Source organism: Strigops habroptila, chromosome 7 (genome assembly GCF_004027225.2).
Source record: "Strigops habroptila isolate Jane chromosome 7, bStrHab1.2.pri, whole genome shotgun sequence".
Classification (NCBI taxonomy): Eukaryota; Metazoa; Chordata; class Aves; order Psittaciformes; family Psittacidae; genus Strigops; species Strigops habroptila.
In genome coordinates, this window is record NC_044283.2 from 1,879,720 (window position 1) to 1,894,669 (window position 14,950).

At 45.4% G+C, this 14,950-nt stretch overlaps 1 protein-coding gene across 4 annotated transcripts in view; it reads left to right on the forward strand.

Annotated features, from left to right (window-relative positions):
• ALMS1 (ALMS1 centrosome and basal body associated protein) overlaps positions 1-14,950 on the forward strand; it is a 64,316-nt gene that overhangs the window by 29,709 nt on the left and 19,657 nt on the right. For all 4 annotated transcript variants that reach the window (XM_030492448.1, XM_030492447.1, XM_030492449.1 and 1 more), the window contains exons 7-11: positions 309-1,685; positions 2,483-2,613; positions 9,819-11,535; positions 11,997-12,122; positions 14,317-14,487. In XM_030492448.1, the coding sequence (XP_030348308.1) occupies positions 309-1,685; positions 2,483-2,613; positions 9,819-11,535; positions 11,997-12,122; positions 14,317-14,487 (3,522 nt within the window). The remainder of the gene's footprint in view (positions 1-308; positions 1,686-2,482; positions 2,614-9,818; positions 11,536-11,996; positions 12,123-14,316; positions 14,488-14,950) is intronic.

The window sequence follows — 14,950 nt, forward strand, 5'->3', positions numbered from 1 at the left end:
CAGGCACCACTATGTCAGGTATTTAAGAGCATTTATTTAAAATATAGTCTAAGCATTTATTTAGAAGAAGGTTATTTAACCAAGTTCTGTCATTTCTTTGGCATTTATCCCAAATGCTCTGAGAGATTTTCAGTAGCCAATTCTCATGGAAGTCTTAGTTCAAGTCTCGTTCTAAATATAGTTTCCTAAATGTCTTCAGGATGTGGATACTTCCCTCCCTTTACAATCCCTTTACTACAAGAAAAAGTCTTTCCTGATGCAGCTGATTTTGGAGCCCCGAACTTACTGAATCTTCCATTTCTCTGTAGGTAAATTGCTGTCAGCAGTTGAAATCACTCAGACAAGTTTCAACTTCGGCACCTCCGCTCTCAGTGTGTCTGTACCAACGCATCCAGAGGTTGGCTTTGACACTCTGTCACCCCGTGAACTCTCTCCTTGCTTCTCAAGATCTCTTGGAGACAACCCAGTGAGTCAGTGCAGTGTGTCATGCCGTCATCTGGAGACAACAGCTCCCGAAGCAGAGTGTTCAGCTGTCTCCAAAGCAGCTGGAGCAAAGCTGCAGAGTGTTTCACCTCGCTGCCATGCTGACAGGGAGAGTCCCAGCCTTGCTGCAAAGAGCACTCAGGATCTGCTAGCTAAAAATGAGTCCAACGATGCAAACAGCAGCCCACAGAGATGGACGGCTGGTTCTTTGGCTGGAGTTAAAGGTGAAGTGGAAGTTGACAGAGGATCGCAAACTTCAAGTGTAGGGAGTAAGAGAAATAAGGATCAAGAAAGTGGGTCTTTGGTGGGATCTGCTGCATTTCAAGAAATACAGAAGCTTTTGGCAGAGGCAGAGGATATAGCTGGCAGGTGGAGTGAGCCTGTCTTCTCCACTACCTCTTGTAGAGAAACTGGTGAGGCTTCCCCAGTGCTGCATAGAAAGGAGGATGGCTCTGAAGGTTCCAGGGTAGGGAAGGACAGAGTCCCTGAGTTCCACAAGATACTGCCACAGGATGAGGCTGTGACCCAAAGAAATAGTCAAGAAGAGGGGTTGGTAACAAACCCTCTGGACTATAACACATGCAATTTAAGATGGGAAAACTCTTTTGATGTCAGTTTGCACAATAGTGAAGAGATGATGAAGGAAATGACCAAAATGCTTAAGACAGGAAAATCTGTAGGAAGGTCTGAGCCAGAAGGCTGTAGCAGTGTAACTACAGACAGAAACCAGCCTGGGTTTGTGGGTCTTGCACAAAGCAGTGGAAGCAGTGAAGTCAGCACTGGAACTACTTCAGAGGCAGGGAATCCTTCTTCCTCAGAGCCCCCGGGCAGTGTCACCGGTGTCCCAGGAGGGTTCCAGAGCACGATGTCTAATGCTGGTGTAGCTGGAAGCAAGGCAGGAGGCACACGAGAGAGCGACGACAGTAGCAGCGGAGATTCCCTAGCTGCCCATGTCAGAAACCTCCTGATGAGGAATCCTCGTTCCTTGGAGCCTTTAGGCAGCACCACCAATGTCCCAGGAGGCTTCCAGAGCACGTTGTCTAGTGCTGGTACAGCTGGAAGCAAGGCAGGAGGCATGAGGGATAGCGACAACAGCAGCAGTGGAGATTCCTTAGCTGCCCGTGTCAAAAACCTCCTGAGGAATGGATCACCTCTGACACAAGCTGTGAAGAGTGCAGATGAAGAGGAGAGGAAAGCACGAGGTAAAGAAATGTCTCAGTTGTGTTTTATGAAGTGTTAGGTTAGAATGGCACATCTTTAGTTCGTGTATGTTGAAGAGATGGCTTTAAAGTGGTTGCCCAGAGAAGCTGTGGCTGCCCCATCCCTGGCAGTGTTCAAGGCCAGGTTGGACACAGGGGCTTGGAGCAACCTGCTCTAGTGGAAGGTGTCCCTGCCCGTGGCAGGGGCTTGGAACTGGAGGAGCTTTAAGCTCCCTTCAACCCAAACCACTCTGTGATACTATGATAACCTTGAAGCGAAGGGATATGGATGTAAGACAACCCGAATCTGTTCCCCTGATTTAAAATGTATTTATATTACATTATTAATGATAAATATAAAGGGTCAGGGCTTAAATAATCAATGTTTTAGAGTCATCTGGTGTAGTATGATGGAATGGGATAGAAGTGGACTTCTCCAGTTTGAATACCTTCTTTTGCCTAACATTGGTGCAACAGTATTTTGTCCACATAGCTATTAGCCATGTGCTAGGTTATGGATTTGGGAAGGGATTGTGTGACAGAGTGATGACTAGAGTCTGACACTGTAAAGATGTTGGAACCAGGTGATGGGTCCTGGATCCATCTTTCCAAAGAAATATTCAACAGGCCCATTTCAAATTGTATTCCTGGTCAGTCCATGAGCTCTGGTGTTTGTGTTCTTTGTTCTCTCAGTCATGACAGCTAGAGCAAAGTTTGGATTTTAAGGAATAAACCTGTTCTCATACATGATGTAACAGAATGGAAAGGGAACTGCTTTCTGTTTCCTGTTCTTTGTGTAGCCTGGGTGAAGCTAAAACTGGCCAGTCGATCCCAGGAGTCCGTGTCAGACCTGAACCAAGAGGACCAGCAAAGGATCCAGGAAATAAAGGCAGAGCTGCTTCTGAGTGCCAGGAAATCTACACGTGCCAAGGTACAAACCAGCTGCTCTGGGGAGAACAGTTGAAGTGGGGGATAAATGCTACTGTCCTGCTTCTGATCTTAAAATGATGAGTTATATTCCTGCAATACTTTTGAGGATTGGTGGCTGCACAGGGAGAGGGGGATGCAAACAATGAGAGCTCTGGTTAGTGGAGATGCTTGTCTCGGCATAGCCAGTTCCTGTGTATGTTTTGGGACCAGCCATGACACATGTTTGTCCGCAGATGGTAGTTGGGTGTCTTGGTGGTTTGAGGTGTTGGGAGTGACACACAACTAAGATGTTCTGAAGGAAAGTGTGGAGAACAAGAGATGTGGTCAGTGATGGAGCGAGGCCAGAGGAGGCCCCGGAGCTGCTGCGAGGGCTGGAGCAGCTCTGCTCTGGAGCCAGGCTGAGAGAGCTGGGCTGGGGCAGCCTGGAGAAGAGAAGGCTCCTGAAGGGGACACCTTAGAGCAGCTCCAGTGCCTAAAGGGGCTCCAGGAAACCTGGAGAGGGGCTTTGGACAAGGGCCTGTAGGGACAGGCCAAGGGGAATGGCTTTAACCTGCCAGAGGGGAGGCTGAGATGAGCTCTGAGGCAGAAGCTCTTCCCTGTGAGGGTGCTGAGGCGCTGGCACAGGGTGCCCAGAGAAGCTGTGGCTGCCCCATCCCTGGCAGTGTTCAAGGCCAGGTTGGACACAGGGGCTTGGAGCAACCTGCTCTAGTGGAAGGTGTCCCTGCCCGTGGCAGGGGGTTGGAGCTTTAAGGTCCTTTCCAACACAAACCTTGCTGTGGTGATGCGATGGGACCATTGCTATTGCTGAGGTGAGAAGCTGCATACAGCTCACAATTCTTAACAGGTCCACATCCTTCTTCTTAAAATGAAAAATAGTGTTTTAAGAGTTTGCTTTTATAGTTTTTATAGTGTTTAAGTGTTTGTGCTTATAGTTTCTTGGGCATGAGCAATGTTCTTCATCCAGACATCCGCTTCCAAAAGCCATCAGACCAAACTTCTCTGTTATTCCCATTTTGATGTAATATTTGACTGGGAAGCAGGGAAAAAACCCCATATTTCAACCATTCTATTTAGTTTCAGAAATTCAGACCAATTAGAAAACCAAATCACAAATACATTTTTGCTTCAATCTCCTTGTCAAAAACTAGAGGCCTGAAGCTGTTTTTTTCCCCCCAACTTTTGTCAGGTCACAGCTTTATCCCTGACATTAACTTGTTACTGACTGAACCAAGTCTTTACCTTCATGTGATTGTGTCAAATATGAATCGCTTTATCCTGAATTAGAATAGGCAAATATCAATCACAGTTTTTTCAAACCAAGATTCCAAGAAACTGCTTTAGATCAACTACAACATTCTCTGCTTCGAGCTTGAAAATATCTTTGCTCCACGATGGCTTTGAGGTGAAAAGTGACTTTGAATTTGCAGCATGAAGGGGGTTGGTTTTTGTTAGATTTCAGCTCAATGTTTTTTTCCCTCCAAGCAAAACAACGTATCACTGAAAAATACAGATTATTGACAACTATTTAAGTGGGGAAAAAGATTGCACCCAGCTTTGTTGCTGACAAAATAATTGCTATGGATTTAATGGAACTGGTTCTGTACCATACCTGTTGAATTTACAGAGCAAACCCGGGTGCTGCCTTCAAACCCAGAACAAAGATTCGGGAAAGATATTTTCCTTCTTCTAAATTAGAAAGGCTGAGGAAGACAAACTGTTCCCAGGCACTCAAGCAACCAATTCTTTCGTCAGACCATCATCTTTATTTAGTGCTTCTGATGCAGGCATGAGATGAATGTTCTTTTTGGAAAGATTAGACTCTGCCTCTCATTTCTCTAGGTGACAACTCAAGAAATATAATGTACCACTGCGAGATGTTCTTGTTTCCTGCAGGAAGCATGTGAAGCTTCTCTCTTTAAAAAAAAAGCCAAGGCACTGAAGGAGTAGGACAGCTTGGGAGAGTTCTTCTCGGTGATCTTTTGCATTTCAAGATTGTTCCATCTTTCGAGGTAGTCAAGGAGCTGTTTGATAGATGTTTGTCACTGGTGATGTGTTAACAGACGCTCGGAAAGAGAAGCATCATAATGATTTCTCAAGTTCTAGCTGAGCAGAGTGTTTAAGGAGGTGATTGGGACATATGCACATAAATGGGCTCTAAACATGTACTCAAGGGCTCTGCCGAAAAGCGGCCCAAAATATTCACTAGGAAAATTGTGTTTTGAAGACTTTAAGATCTTAATTTTTAAGCTCCCCATGACCCCTCTTCAGTGTGCGCTTGAGCCCAGACCCCCCCGTGTGCTGGGTGCACCCCTAGAGCGTGAGCAGCAGCTCAGGGAGGGGATCCTGCCCCTCTGCTGCGCTCTGGGGAGATCCCCCCTGCAGTCCTGATCCAGCTCTGGGGCAGCAGCACAAGAGGGACGTGGAGCTGCTGGAGCGAGGCCAGAGGAGGCCCCGGAGCTGCTGCGAGGGCTGGAGCAGCTCTGCTCTGGAGCCAGGCTGAGAGAGCTGGGCTGGGGCAGCCTGGAGAAGAGAAGGCTCCTGAAGGGGACACCTTAGAGCAGCTCCAGTGCCTAAAGGGGCTCCAGGAAACCTGGAGAGGGGCTTTGGACAAGGGCCTGGAGGGACAGGCCAAGGGGAATGGCTTTAACCTGCCAGAGAGGAGACTGAGATGAGCTCTGAGGCAGAAGCTCTTCCCTGTGAGGGTGCTGAGGCGCTGGCACAGACTTTTCCCAGAGAAGCTGTGGCTGCCCCATCCCTGGCAGTGTTCAAGGCCAGGTTGGACACAGGGGCTTGGAGCAACCTGCTCTAGTGGAAGGTGTCCCTGCCCGTGGCAGGGGGTTGGAGCTGGAGGAGCTTTAAGGTCCCTTCAGCCCAAACCATTCTATCGTTTATTAACCTCAAGTGCTTTGCAAAGGGGCCTAAGAAGTATGACATTTCAGATTGTCCAGAGATGAGTCTTGTGAAACTGAAGATAAACTGATGTCTCTCTCCTATAAACTTGTGACAAGGGGTGCCAGAGAGTTTCCAAGATGTTCCTGTAGACCTTTTACTGTTTGGTCAATAATTCCTGCATCTGTGGTGAGGCTGGTGAGGTTGTGGAGATCTGGTTTTGCCTGAGCAGGTAAGTTGGCAGTACTTACTCTTTTGATAGGCTGAGCATTTTTACTGTAGGGATGGGTGATGCTTTCCAATCAAATGAGCCATGAACTACATATGATATTTGTTGGGATTTTAGGAAAAACATACAAAAAGCCAATCCTAAGCTCCAGATATCAGCCCTGTTACTGTTCTTCCACTGAAATCATGAGGCTCTTTCAGGATCAGAAGAATTTGAAGCATAACAGGGAAAAACCAAAGCCTTGTAGGTGCTCTTCCATTCCAAGAGCATTGTTTTTCACATCTAACCTTCTTCTTGCGCTGTATGTACATTTGCTTTGGTCCCCAGTTGAGATTGAGGGGTTCGAGTTGCTGTTAGATCTAAGTGCAGTTTCAGAGTATTAAACCTATGAATTTTCCTTCTCCATTGAGGACCTTTTTAACCTCACCTTTATTTTCATGGATTCCAAATAGTCACCTCTTGTCTGAGAGCATTCCCCCTTTGTAGACTGCATTCTTCCAGATTATGCTGTATTTTTCCACTCCTTGTACTTTCTCACTTTTTCAGGAAGTTCACTGAGTTGTAGCTCTAAATTTGCACTGCAATCTCTTGTGGATCATATGCCATACAGATCTTTTTTGGAAAGATGACACATAACAAGCACAATAAAACATGTGAAAGGCTCGGGAAGAGGAGTTTATAGCAACTTCTGTGCTTGCTTTCAGTAGTAGGAGTTGCTCGGTATTACTTAGAATCAGAATCATGGAATGGTTTGGGTTGGAAGGGACCTTAAAGCTCCTCCAGCTCCAACCCCCTGCCACGGGCAGGGACACCTTCCCCTAGAGCAGGTTGCTCCAAGCCCCTGTGTCCAACCTGGCCTTGAACACTGCCAGGGATGGGGCAGCCACAGCTTCTCTGGGCACCCTGTGCCTGCTCCTCAGCACCCTCAAAGCTCACTCATGGCCTCACTACTTCAGGCCATTGAATTGGTGTGTGGTTTGGGAAAGAGATGTCTCGGGAGCAGCCTCACCCTGGCACAGAGCTGCTCTGTGTCCTTGTGTTCTTCTACAGACCCTTGTTTCCCTCTTGCCTATAGGAAACACAGGTAACCAAATAAACTGGTTTAGTTGCTTCAACAAGATAAAGCCACTGAAAAGTGCTGCTTGGGAATAATAATCCAGACCTTGCTGGTAGAGTTCCCTGCTACTGACATCTGGGATGTAAAAAGGATAGAAAATCAGTTGTGGAATACTTGTTTATACATTGATTTACACCAAAACTGTTGTTGACTGAGTTTGCTATTTCCAACCTCCAACTAGCAGCTGAGCTATAATCATCCAGGGACCTGTGAAATACACTCTGCTGTTTCCACAGTTATTCCAAACCAGTAGGAATATATAAATATAGCCAAGATTTTTATCATTATCACTTTTTAAAGCAGCTTATCTGGCCCATCTCCATGGCACTGCATTTATCTGAGCTTTGCTCTCTGCAATTCAAGTATTGTGGTTTTTAATCACACTTAAATTAAGGAAGGGCAGATACTGATAAATTAATGCTGTCCACACTTAAATCCTCTCTAAGGAAGGCTGGTGGCCGTAGTTTCACATGCACTAACATGAGATCTATTGATTTGGGTGTAAGGTTTGGATGCTGCTGAATTGATTTGACTCTTATCCTGTCCATTCCCAGTGGTCACTAACCATGATGCTGCTTCTGATGCTAAACTGACCCATCACAAAGAATCGGGGTGGAATAACGTAAGAGGGAGCTGCTTTCTGCATGGTGTGGTTTGTGTCAGCGCTGGGACTAACTGTGTGAGACCTGGTTTAGTTAGTGCCCACCTAAGTGAGGGCAATCTCACTGTGTAGATAAATGTTCCTCTCTAGAATCAATACAGCTGCTTCCAAAGGTTAATGTTGTTGCCTCTCGTTGGAGGTGCAATGTTAAAGGACCAGGTGAGTAGTTGTCTTCATGTGCTTCAGGGTAAAATCTTGCAGTTTACAGTGAATAGTATCTTAAGGTTTTCCCAGTTGTACTTGCAAGGCTTTCTCTGTGTGTTCTTAGAGTGACAGGTTTTCTGCATGCATCTGGGAGTGTGATGTTTTATTCACTTGTTTGTAGTGTGATCTTTAATCTAGAGCTGTTTACATTTCTTCTCTTCCAAACTGCCTTCTCCATATGCCAGTCAGGTAAGTTGTTGCACGGATCAACTCTCAATATTTGGGAGCTTCTGCTGTCATGAGAAAAGTCTTAGAAGCAAAGGTCCTATCCATCCCTGCCTCCCGATCCCTCCACATGCACAGGGAGTTGCAGAAAGTAGGGAAATCCTAGAATCAAGAGAGAGGTTTGGGTTGAAGGGACCTTAAAGCTCCTCCAGTTCCAACCCCTGCCACGGGCAGGGACACCTTCCACTGGAGCAGGTTGCTCCAAGCCCCTGTGTCCAACCTGGCCTTGAACACTGCCAGGGATGGGGCAGCCACAGCTTCTCTGGGCACCCTGTGCCAGCGCCTCAGCACCCTCACAGGGAAGAGCTTCTGCCTCAGAGCTCATCTCAATCTCCCCTCTGGCAGGTTAAAGCCATTCCCCTTGGCCTGTCTCTCCACCCCTTGTCCAAAGCCCCTCTCCAGCTTTCTTGTAGCCCCTTTAGGCACTGGAGCTGCTCTAAGGTCTCCCTGGAGCCTGTCTCCATAGCAGAACAGTTTAAGACACAGCTTTTTATACTGCTGTGTAAAACACATGCCAGGGATGCCTGAAAACAAGTAGTCAAATAGTGGAGTCCTTAATCTAGTGATCCTGATATTGGAGGGATGGTACAGATGTGGCACAATTTGTATGGTCAGACAAACATGTAAATGTAAGCTATTTTAAAGAGACTTTATGAGCATAGACAACTGACAGTGAACTTCCTTATTTTTTGTGGGATTAGTGTGTTATGTGGGACTTCTCTACAGTACCTTCTCTTGCTTGCAGCATTGTCACCAGCATTAAAACCAATAAAAATCCCCTTTGTGGCAAACGTACCTGTTTTGATGGGAGAATGAAATGATCTGCACCTGAGAATGGGAAAGTTCTGACGAGTTCTCATTGACCTTAAAGAGCAAATCAGAGCTCTGATGGTTTTCAGTCACTTTTGAATTACTGTCAGCAGTGGGTTGGGACCTTAAAGAGATTTATTGCAGCTCGTGTCTGGGGGGAAATTGGCTTCTTTGAGGGAAAAGAGAAATATCAGTTATGGAAAATTAAAGCTTTTCTAATTAAATATTTTCTCATTATTATAAAGAGCAGCTTTTTCCCCCCCCCCCCCCCTTCTTCCCATATAATTGAGTTTCATTTTGGTTCTCCTTCATAAGCACTAAAGTCAAACAGTTCAAGTGCAAGGGAAAACCTTTGATTTCAAGTCGTGTTTCATACAGTGGTAGTTATGGCAAAGCAAAGTCAGCTGCAGAAGTATCCCCATAACCCTAAAATGTCCCATAAAGCAGCGCTTTGGTAACATGGACTTTATTTGGTCTCTAGTCCAAAGCAGAGGAGTTTTGGGGTGTGTGTGCGCACTGCTTGTTGGCTTGGAGGTCGCCAATACCTGGTTAAGGTTTGAGTACTTACAACTAGAAGTAAACATCGTTTTTGTGTTGGTTGGTATTTCCATGAAGCTATGAAGGGGATTCTCTTCATCAGGAATTCACAGATCACAAGTAGTTGACTCCCATGTGAGTTCTCCATCCTTGGACATTTTTGAGACTTGATGGGACAGTCACTCTTGATGAAGGTGCTGAGAGAAGCTGTGGCTGCCCCATCCCTGGCAGTGTTCAAGGCCAGGTTGGACACAGGGGCTTGGAGCAACCTGCTCTAGTGGAAGGTGTCCCTGCCCGTGGCAGGGAGTTGGACCTGGATGAGCTTTAAGGTCCCTTCAATCCAAACAACTCTGTGGCTCCATGATTCTATGATTAGTTCCATTACCAGATGAGTTCCAGAGAAAGCGTGTGCTCACACATGGTGACAGACTTTTGATTATTGACAGCACGAGTCCTCTGAATTCCACAGTCCAGATTTTGGCAGGGGCAGGGAGTTACCCACGAAATCTACATGAATTCTTCTCTGTTTTTCAGGCTCTGTGGGTCCGTGGTTTGGAAGCTGCTTCTGAGTACAGTTGTAATGGGGAACAGGACGTTGAGCATTTCAAAGCTCCAAGTAGCAGGAGATTTCAGACTGACAAGCACAGACAAGCCATCAGGACTGAGGAGCTGTTAGAGTCAAGTTTAAGACAAGCTGTGCAGTTACATGGAGCTGATCCTTCCGATTGTTGCCTGCTGAAGGATACTCAGTTTAAATCCTTGAGTACTGTTCCAACACCTACCTGCAGCCAACATCAAACAGGTCCAACTGGTCCTTCTGATGCCGCTGCTGAACTTCACCCACCATTGCAGATGGAATGGGATACATCTGCAATGAGGTCTGCAGCTGCTTCTGATGCACAAACAGAAGCCCATTTGTTGTCTCAGAAGAAGCTGTCGATGGAGAAGTGTTCTGAGGATCTGACCAAGCAAATCACTTCTATCACCTTTGCCTCCCGAAAACGTTTGCAGTCTCCATTGACTTCCATGGCACTCAGCAATAGCTTTACTAGAGATGGTTTTGATGGGATAATGCCTCTGGAGGTTGACTGTGCTAGCACTGAGGCACACAGCCATGACACACAACACTGGGAGAGATCTAAGACCTCTCCTCCAAGCGCAATGCTTGCTGGCTCAGTGTCTAGTAAGATTGCTTATACTGCTGAGAAAGACAGGTTTCATCATGTCTCTGCTGACAGTAACAGAGTTGGAGCTCGTCAAGAGACAGACTGTTTGTCAGATCAGGATTCTGAAAGCACCCATGTTGATAAAAGACAGACCCTCAGTGCAAAGAATTCTGGTGTTCTGCCTCAAGATGTGACTGACTCGGGCAGGCGAAGTGCCAGACTCTTGGGGCTTGGCTGTGATAGGAGATTTGGTCCAGAAATGAGTAGATTTAATGAACCCCATTCCATAAGCTCTTTCCAGCAGGAGAAAAGCAGCCCAGCTGGCCATGTCCAGTTCTCTGAGAGCTTAAAAGGTTCAGATCCAGCTCTACAAACTGATTTGATGAAGGACCATGTTCAGCTGTCAGCAGAAGAGAAGGGAAGTCCTTCTGATGAAGTACCTCTCATTCAGAAAGTGAGAGACCCCATCGATGCATCTCACCACTCATCTAGAGATGAGATTTTATCCACCACATCTGTATCTCCTTCCTCACCAACTAAGAAAGTATTGTCTTGTGTCCACATAACTCTTTCCTCAAAGTGTAGTAACTCAGAGCTGCATAGGGATGTGAACACTGAAAATGAGATGAGACTGTGGGATAAACCTGAAGTTAATACTCAACCAGTGTCTTTTAAAACTCCAGAAACTTTAATAGAAGCTGTTTCTAAGTTATCACCTCCTGATCAAAGATCTTCATCTTTCCCAATGCCAGTGTCTTCAGCAGATCCCTGCCTCATGCTCTCCTCTGTCACAAGCACAGCAGGGCAAGAGCTGCCTTCACAAAGCAGTGAGAGACCACAAGTCACTGTTCCAGCTTCAGGGCAGTGCAGTCTGAAGAATACCTTCAACTCAGTAGCTCCTGCAAGCACTGTGAAAAGCACTTCTGATGCTGCCACACAAATAACAACAGAAAGTCCTGTAAAAACCACCTTTTCAGCAGAAATCTATGTTAATTCACAAGACAGTGGAAATGATGTTCACAAACTGCCTCTCCAGAAAGCACATGAGCTTCCCAACAATACAGCTTCATACTCAAGGCATGGTGGTGAGTACATGTGTCTTATATCTAGATCTTCATCTATCAAAGTTTGAGATGTTGGATGGGGCTTGGAGCAACCTGCTCTAGTGGAAGGTGTCCCTGCCCATGGCAGGGGGTTGAAACTGGATGAGCTTTAAGGTCCCTTCCAAACCATCCCATGATTCTATGTTGATGTCTGAATTGGTCTTTTTACATCAGTATTTGTCACTCTAGCCAGAGATTTAACGTTCAATAGGTCAGTAAGCTGGTTTTGATGGCTGAACAACAGTCAACCTTCTAACCATTGGGTGGATATTAAATAATGAAACTAAATTAATTAAATAGCTAATAATGGCAACGTATTTTCCTAAAGCATAGGGGATTTCTTCAGCAGTCTCCTTGGGTCCTGAAGAGTTGCTTTTATCTTCAGTTGCGTTCAACGATTAAAGTCTGATTTCCATTAATTGCTTTGTCTTCCACCCCCACAGATCAGCCCTTATTGCTGCCATATAAACCTTCTGGAAGCACTGGGATGTATTATGTTCCTTACCTAAAGGCAGGATCCAAAACGTCTCCAGTTGGGTCAGAAAGCAGCGTGGAGAGCTCTCACTCAGGTACGTGTTTCATAGCATCATTTATCTGTATTTATCTTAAGTTTCCCAAGTGCAAACTGATGGTTGTAGCTCATGGATCAAAATATACCTATTTCATGTGCAGAACTGTCTCAGTGGAGCTCAGAACTCTTCTGTCCTTCCAGTTCAGAGTAAGTGCATTGATTTTTAACAGCAAAATGTCTTTGTTCATGTTCACACTGCTTTATAACACAAAGCTATACGAGTCCTGACTGGAGGCTATGGTTTCGATTGCTTTGATAAAAGGGATGGTAGTACTCCATTCTGGCCCTGAAAAGAAACAAGTCTTCATGTTTTACAGCTTGATAATTCTTTACTTTCCCCTGGGAATGACTATTCAGCTTGGACTCTTTCATATCTCTGCCAGCTCTTCTTTTTAGTTGCCTTATTTATGGACATTTTCCTCCCTTTTAATTAATTTGGTATGTGCGCTCTCTGAAATAGCTGCGTCATCCAATGTGCATTTCAGAGAACAGCTATTTCAGTACTGATTTTTCCCTCCCTGTCAAGAGATTCCAGTGTAGAAAGCTTCTCTATAAACAGTATAACTCAAAACTGTGATTTAAAGTACATGTTCACCTCTTCCCCACGTCCTCCCAGTAAAAAGCACTTCTCATTTAGTGGAGGAAAGGGTACTCAGTGATTCATCAGCTTCTTTTTGCTTTGCCTGCTGTCTGTTATTTGTCAGTTCTCTCCTATACGTGCAGAATGCACCACTTAAGCATTATAGGTCTTACTTGCAGGTTGCTTCCAGTCAAAGCTTTTTGACATCCAGACTTATTTGTAGACAAAACTAATATTGCAGAGATGTCCTGCCAGATGTGCCCCAGAGGAGTAGCTTGGTACAGCAGTGACAGTAAGTGCACAGGTTGGTCATTAGAGCCACAAATTGTGCTTGTAATTATTTATGCCTCTTTCCTCATCATCTTTGTCATAGAATCATGGAATGGTTTGGGTTGGAAGGGACCTTAAAGCTCATCCAGTTCCAAAAGCTCATCCACCTTCCACTAGAGCAGGTTGCTCCAAGCCCTGTCCAACATAGCCTTGAACACTTGGACACTTTTGTGGCCTTGAATACTTGGATACTTAAACACTTTTCCACTCTCTTTTGTAATATCCTCACAATAAATTCAAATATCCTTCAAATTGAAGGGAAACAAATGTGGTGTGAGTCTGTTGTTTTGCAGAAGCTATGCTGCTAGATATAAAATCTCAATATGCATAAGAGGCAGTGCAAGGTTCTAGAAAACATACAGCAGAATTTAAACATATATTTTGTCTTTTAAACTCCCTGCTGTAGTTGAGATTCTCAGCTCATGACTAGTAGCTGATGGTAATTCAGTTAAGCTCACTGAAGTAACCAGGTGGTGCTGACAAGGAGGATAATTCAGTTAGGGACTATTTTAGGAGACAGCGATATGATAGTAAGACAGGTCTGCTGGTGGTGTCTTGAATTCTTGTTTAGAGGTTATACAGCCCTGCTCTACTCTTCCAGTTTTCCTCCATTGCTATTCTGAGCCCAGAAAATAGATATTTACATCAGTCAGTAAAAATGTCTGGAATTTTGATGTGAGCAGGAGGGAATTTGGACATTTCAAGTCCTGTGTCTGCCTTTCTAGCAGGCCTGTCTAATACTCGTTTTCTTGGATTGGATTGGATTTACCTGTTCATCAATTGAACAGGTAAAACTTATCCACCTCTCAGGGAAGAACCTTATAATAAATGGCTTGAATAATAGAATGTTTTGGGTTGGAAGGGACCTTAAAGCTCCTCCAGCTCCAACCCCCTGCCATGGGCAGGGACACCTTCCACTAGAGCAGGTTGCTCCAAGCCCCTGTGTCCAACCTGGCCTTGAACACTGCCAGGGATGGGGCAGCCACAGCTTCTCTGGGCACCCTGTGCCAGCGCCTCAGCACCCTCACAGGGAAGAGCTTCTGCCTCAGAGCTCATCTCAGTCTCCCTTCTGGCAGGTTAAAGCTGTTGTCTCCAAAGATCATGGAAATCAAGGTGGCACAATGCCCATTGCTTCTGTATCACTCACTAGAACTGCTCACTAGGGATCACGATTGCTGCCTGGTGAACATCCCGGTGCTATTGCTTGGATAAGAGGCTCTATTAGACCATATCTTTTTCCTGCTTCCTCTTTACTCACAGTTACTGCTCTCTTTCTCTGCAGGGTCAGATGATGCTCTTCCTCCAAGATTTCAGGCAGATGTGCTTGGTTTAAGGGATGATACTCCTCCAGACAGTACGGCTCTCAAGCATCAAGAAGGAATCTACAGTAAGAGGGCCAAGCCCAAGCTGGCCTGGGCTGAGGACCAAATGATGCCACCAGATGCTCCGGCAGGTAGTTAAAGTGTATTTAATGTTACATGTGTTTTCATACGCATGAAAGAAAGTAGAGCAGAAGAATTACATTTCAGGATCCATGACTTGTGGCCTCATGATATGCTGATAGTAGCCTAAAGATGCTGAATGTGACTCAGTTTTCTCTTCCGTATCTTTCTGTTTCTCCCTGACTGCCCAAATACTTGGACATTAGTATTTGCTGGTATTCCTGGGGTCCCAGGGCTTATTGTGGCCTTTGTAAGACATTTTTGGGGTTTGGTGGGGCTTGAGTTGGTTCTTTTTTGGGTTGTAAAGTGCAAAGTTTGTTTTAAGTAAGTGTAGAAAGGATGCTGTTGTAGCAAATGACAGAAATTCCCTGGTAAATAAAACCAGGTGGGATGTGTCTGTGTATTGAATCACAGAACTATGGAATGGTCTGGGTTAGAAGGGACCTTAAAGCTCATCCAGTCCCAACCTCCTTC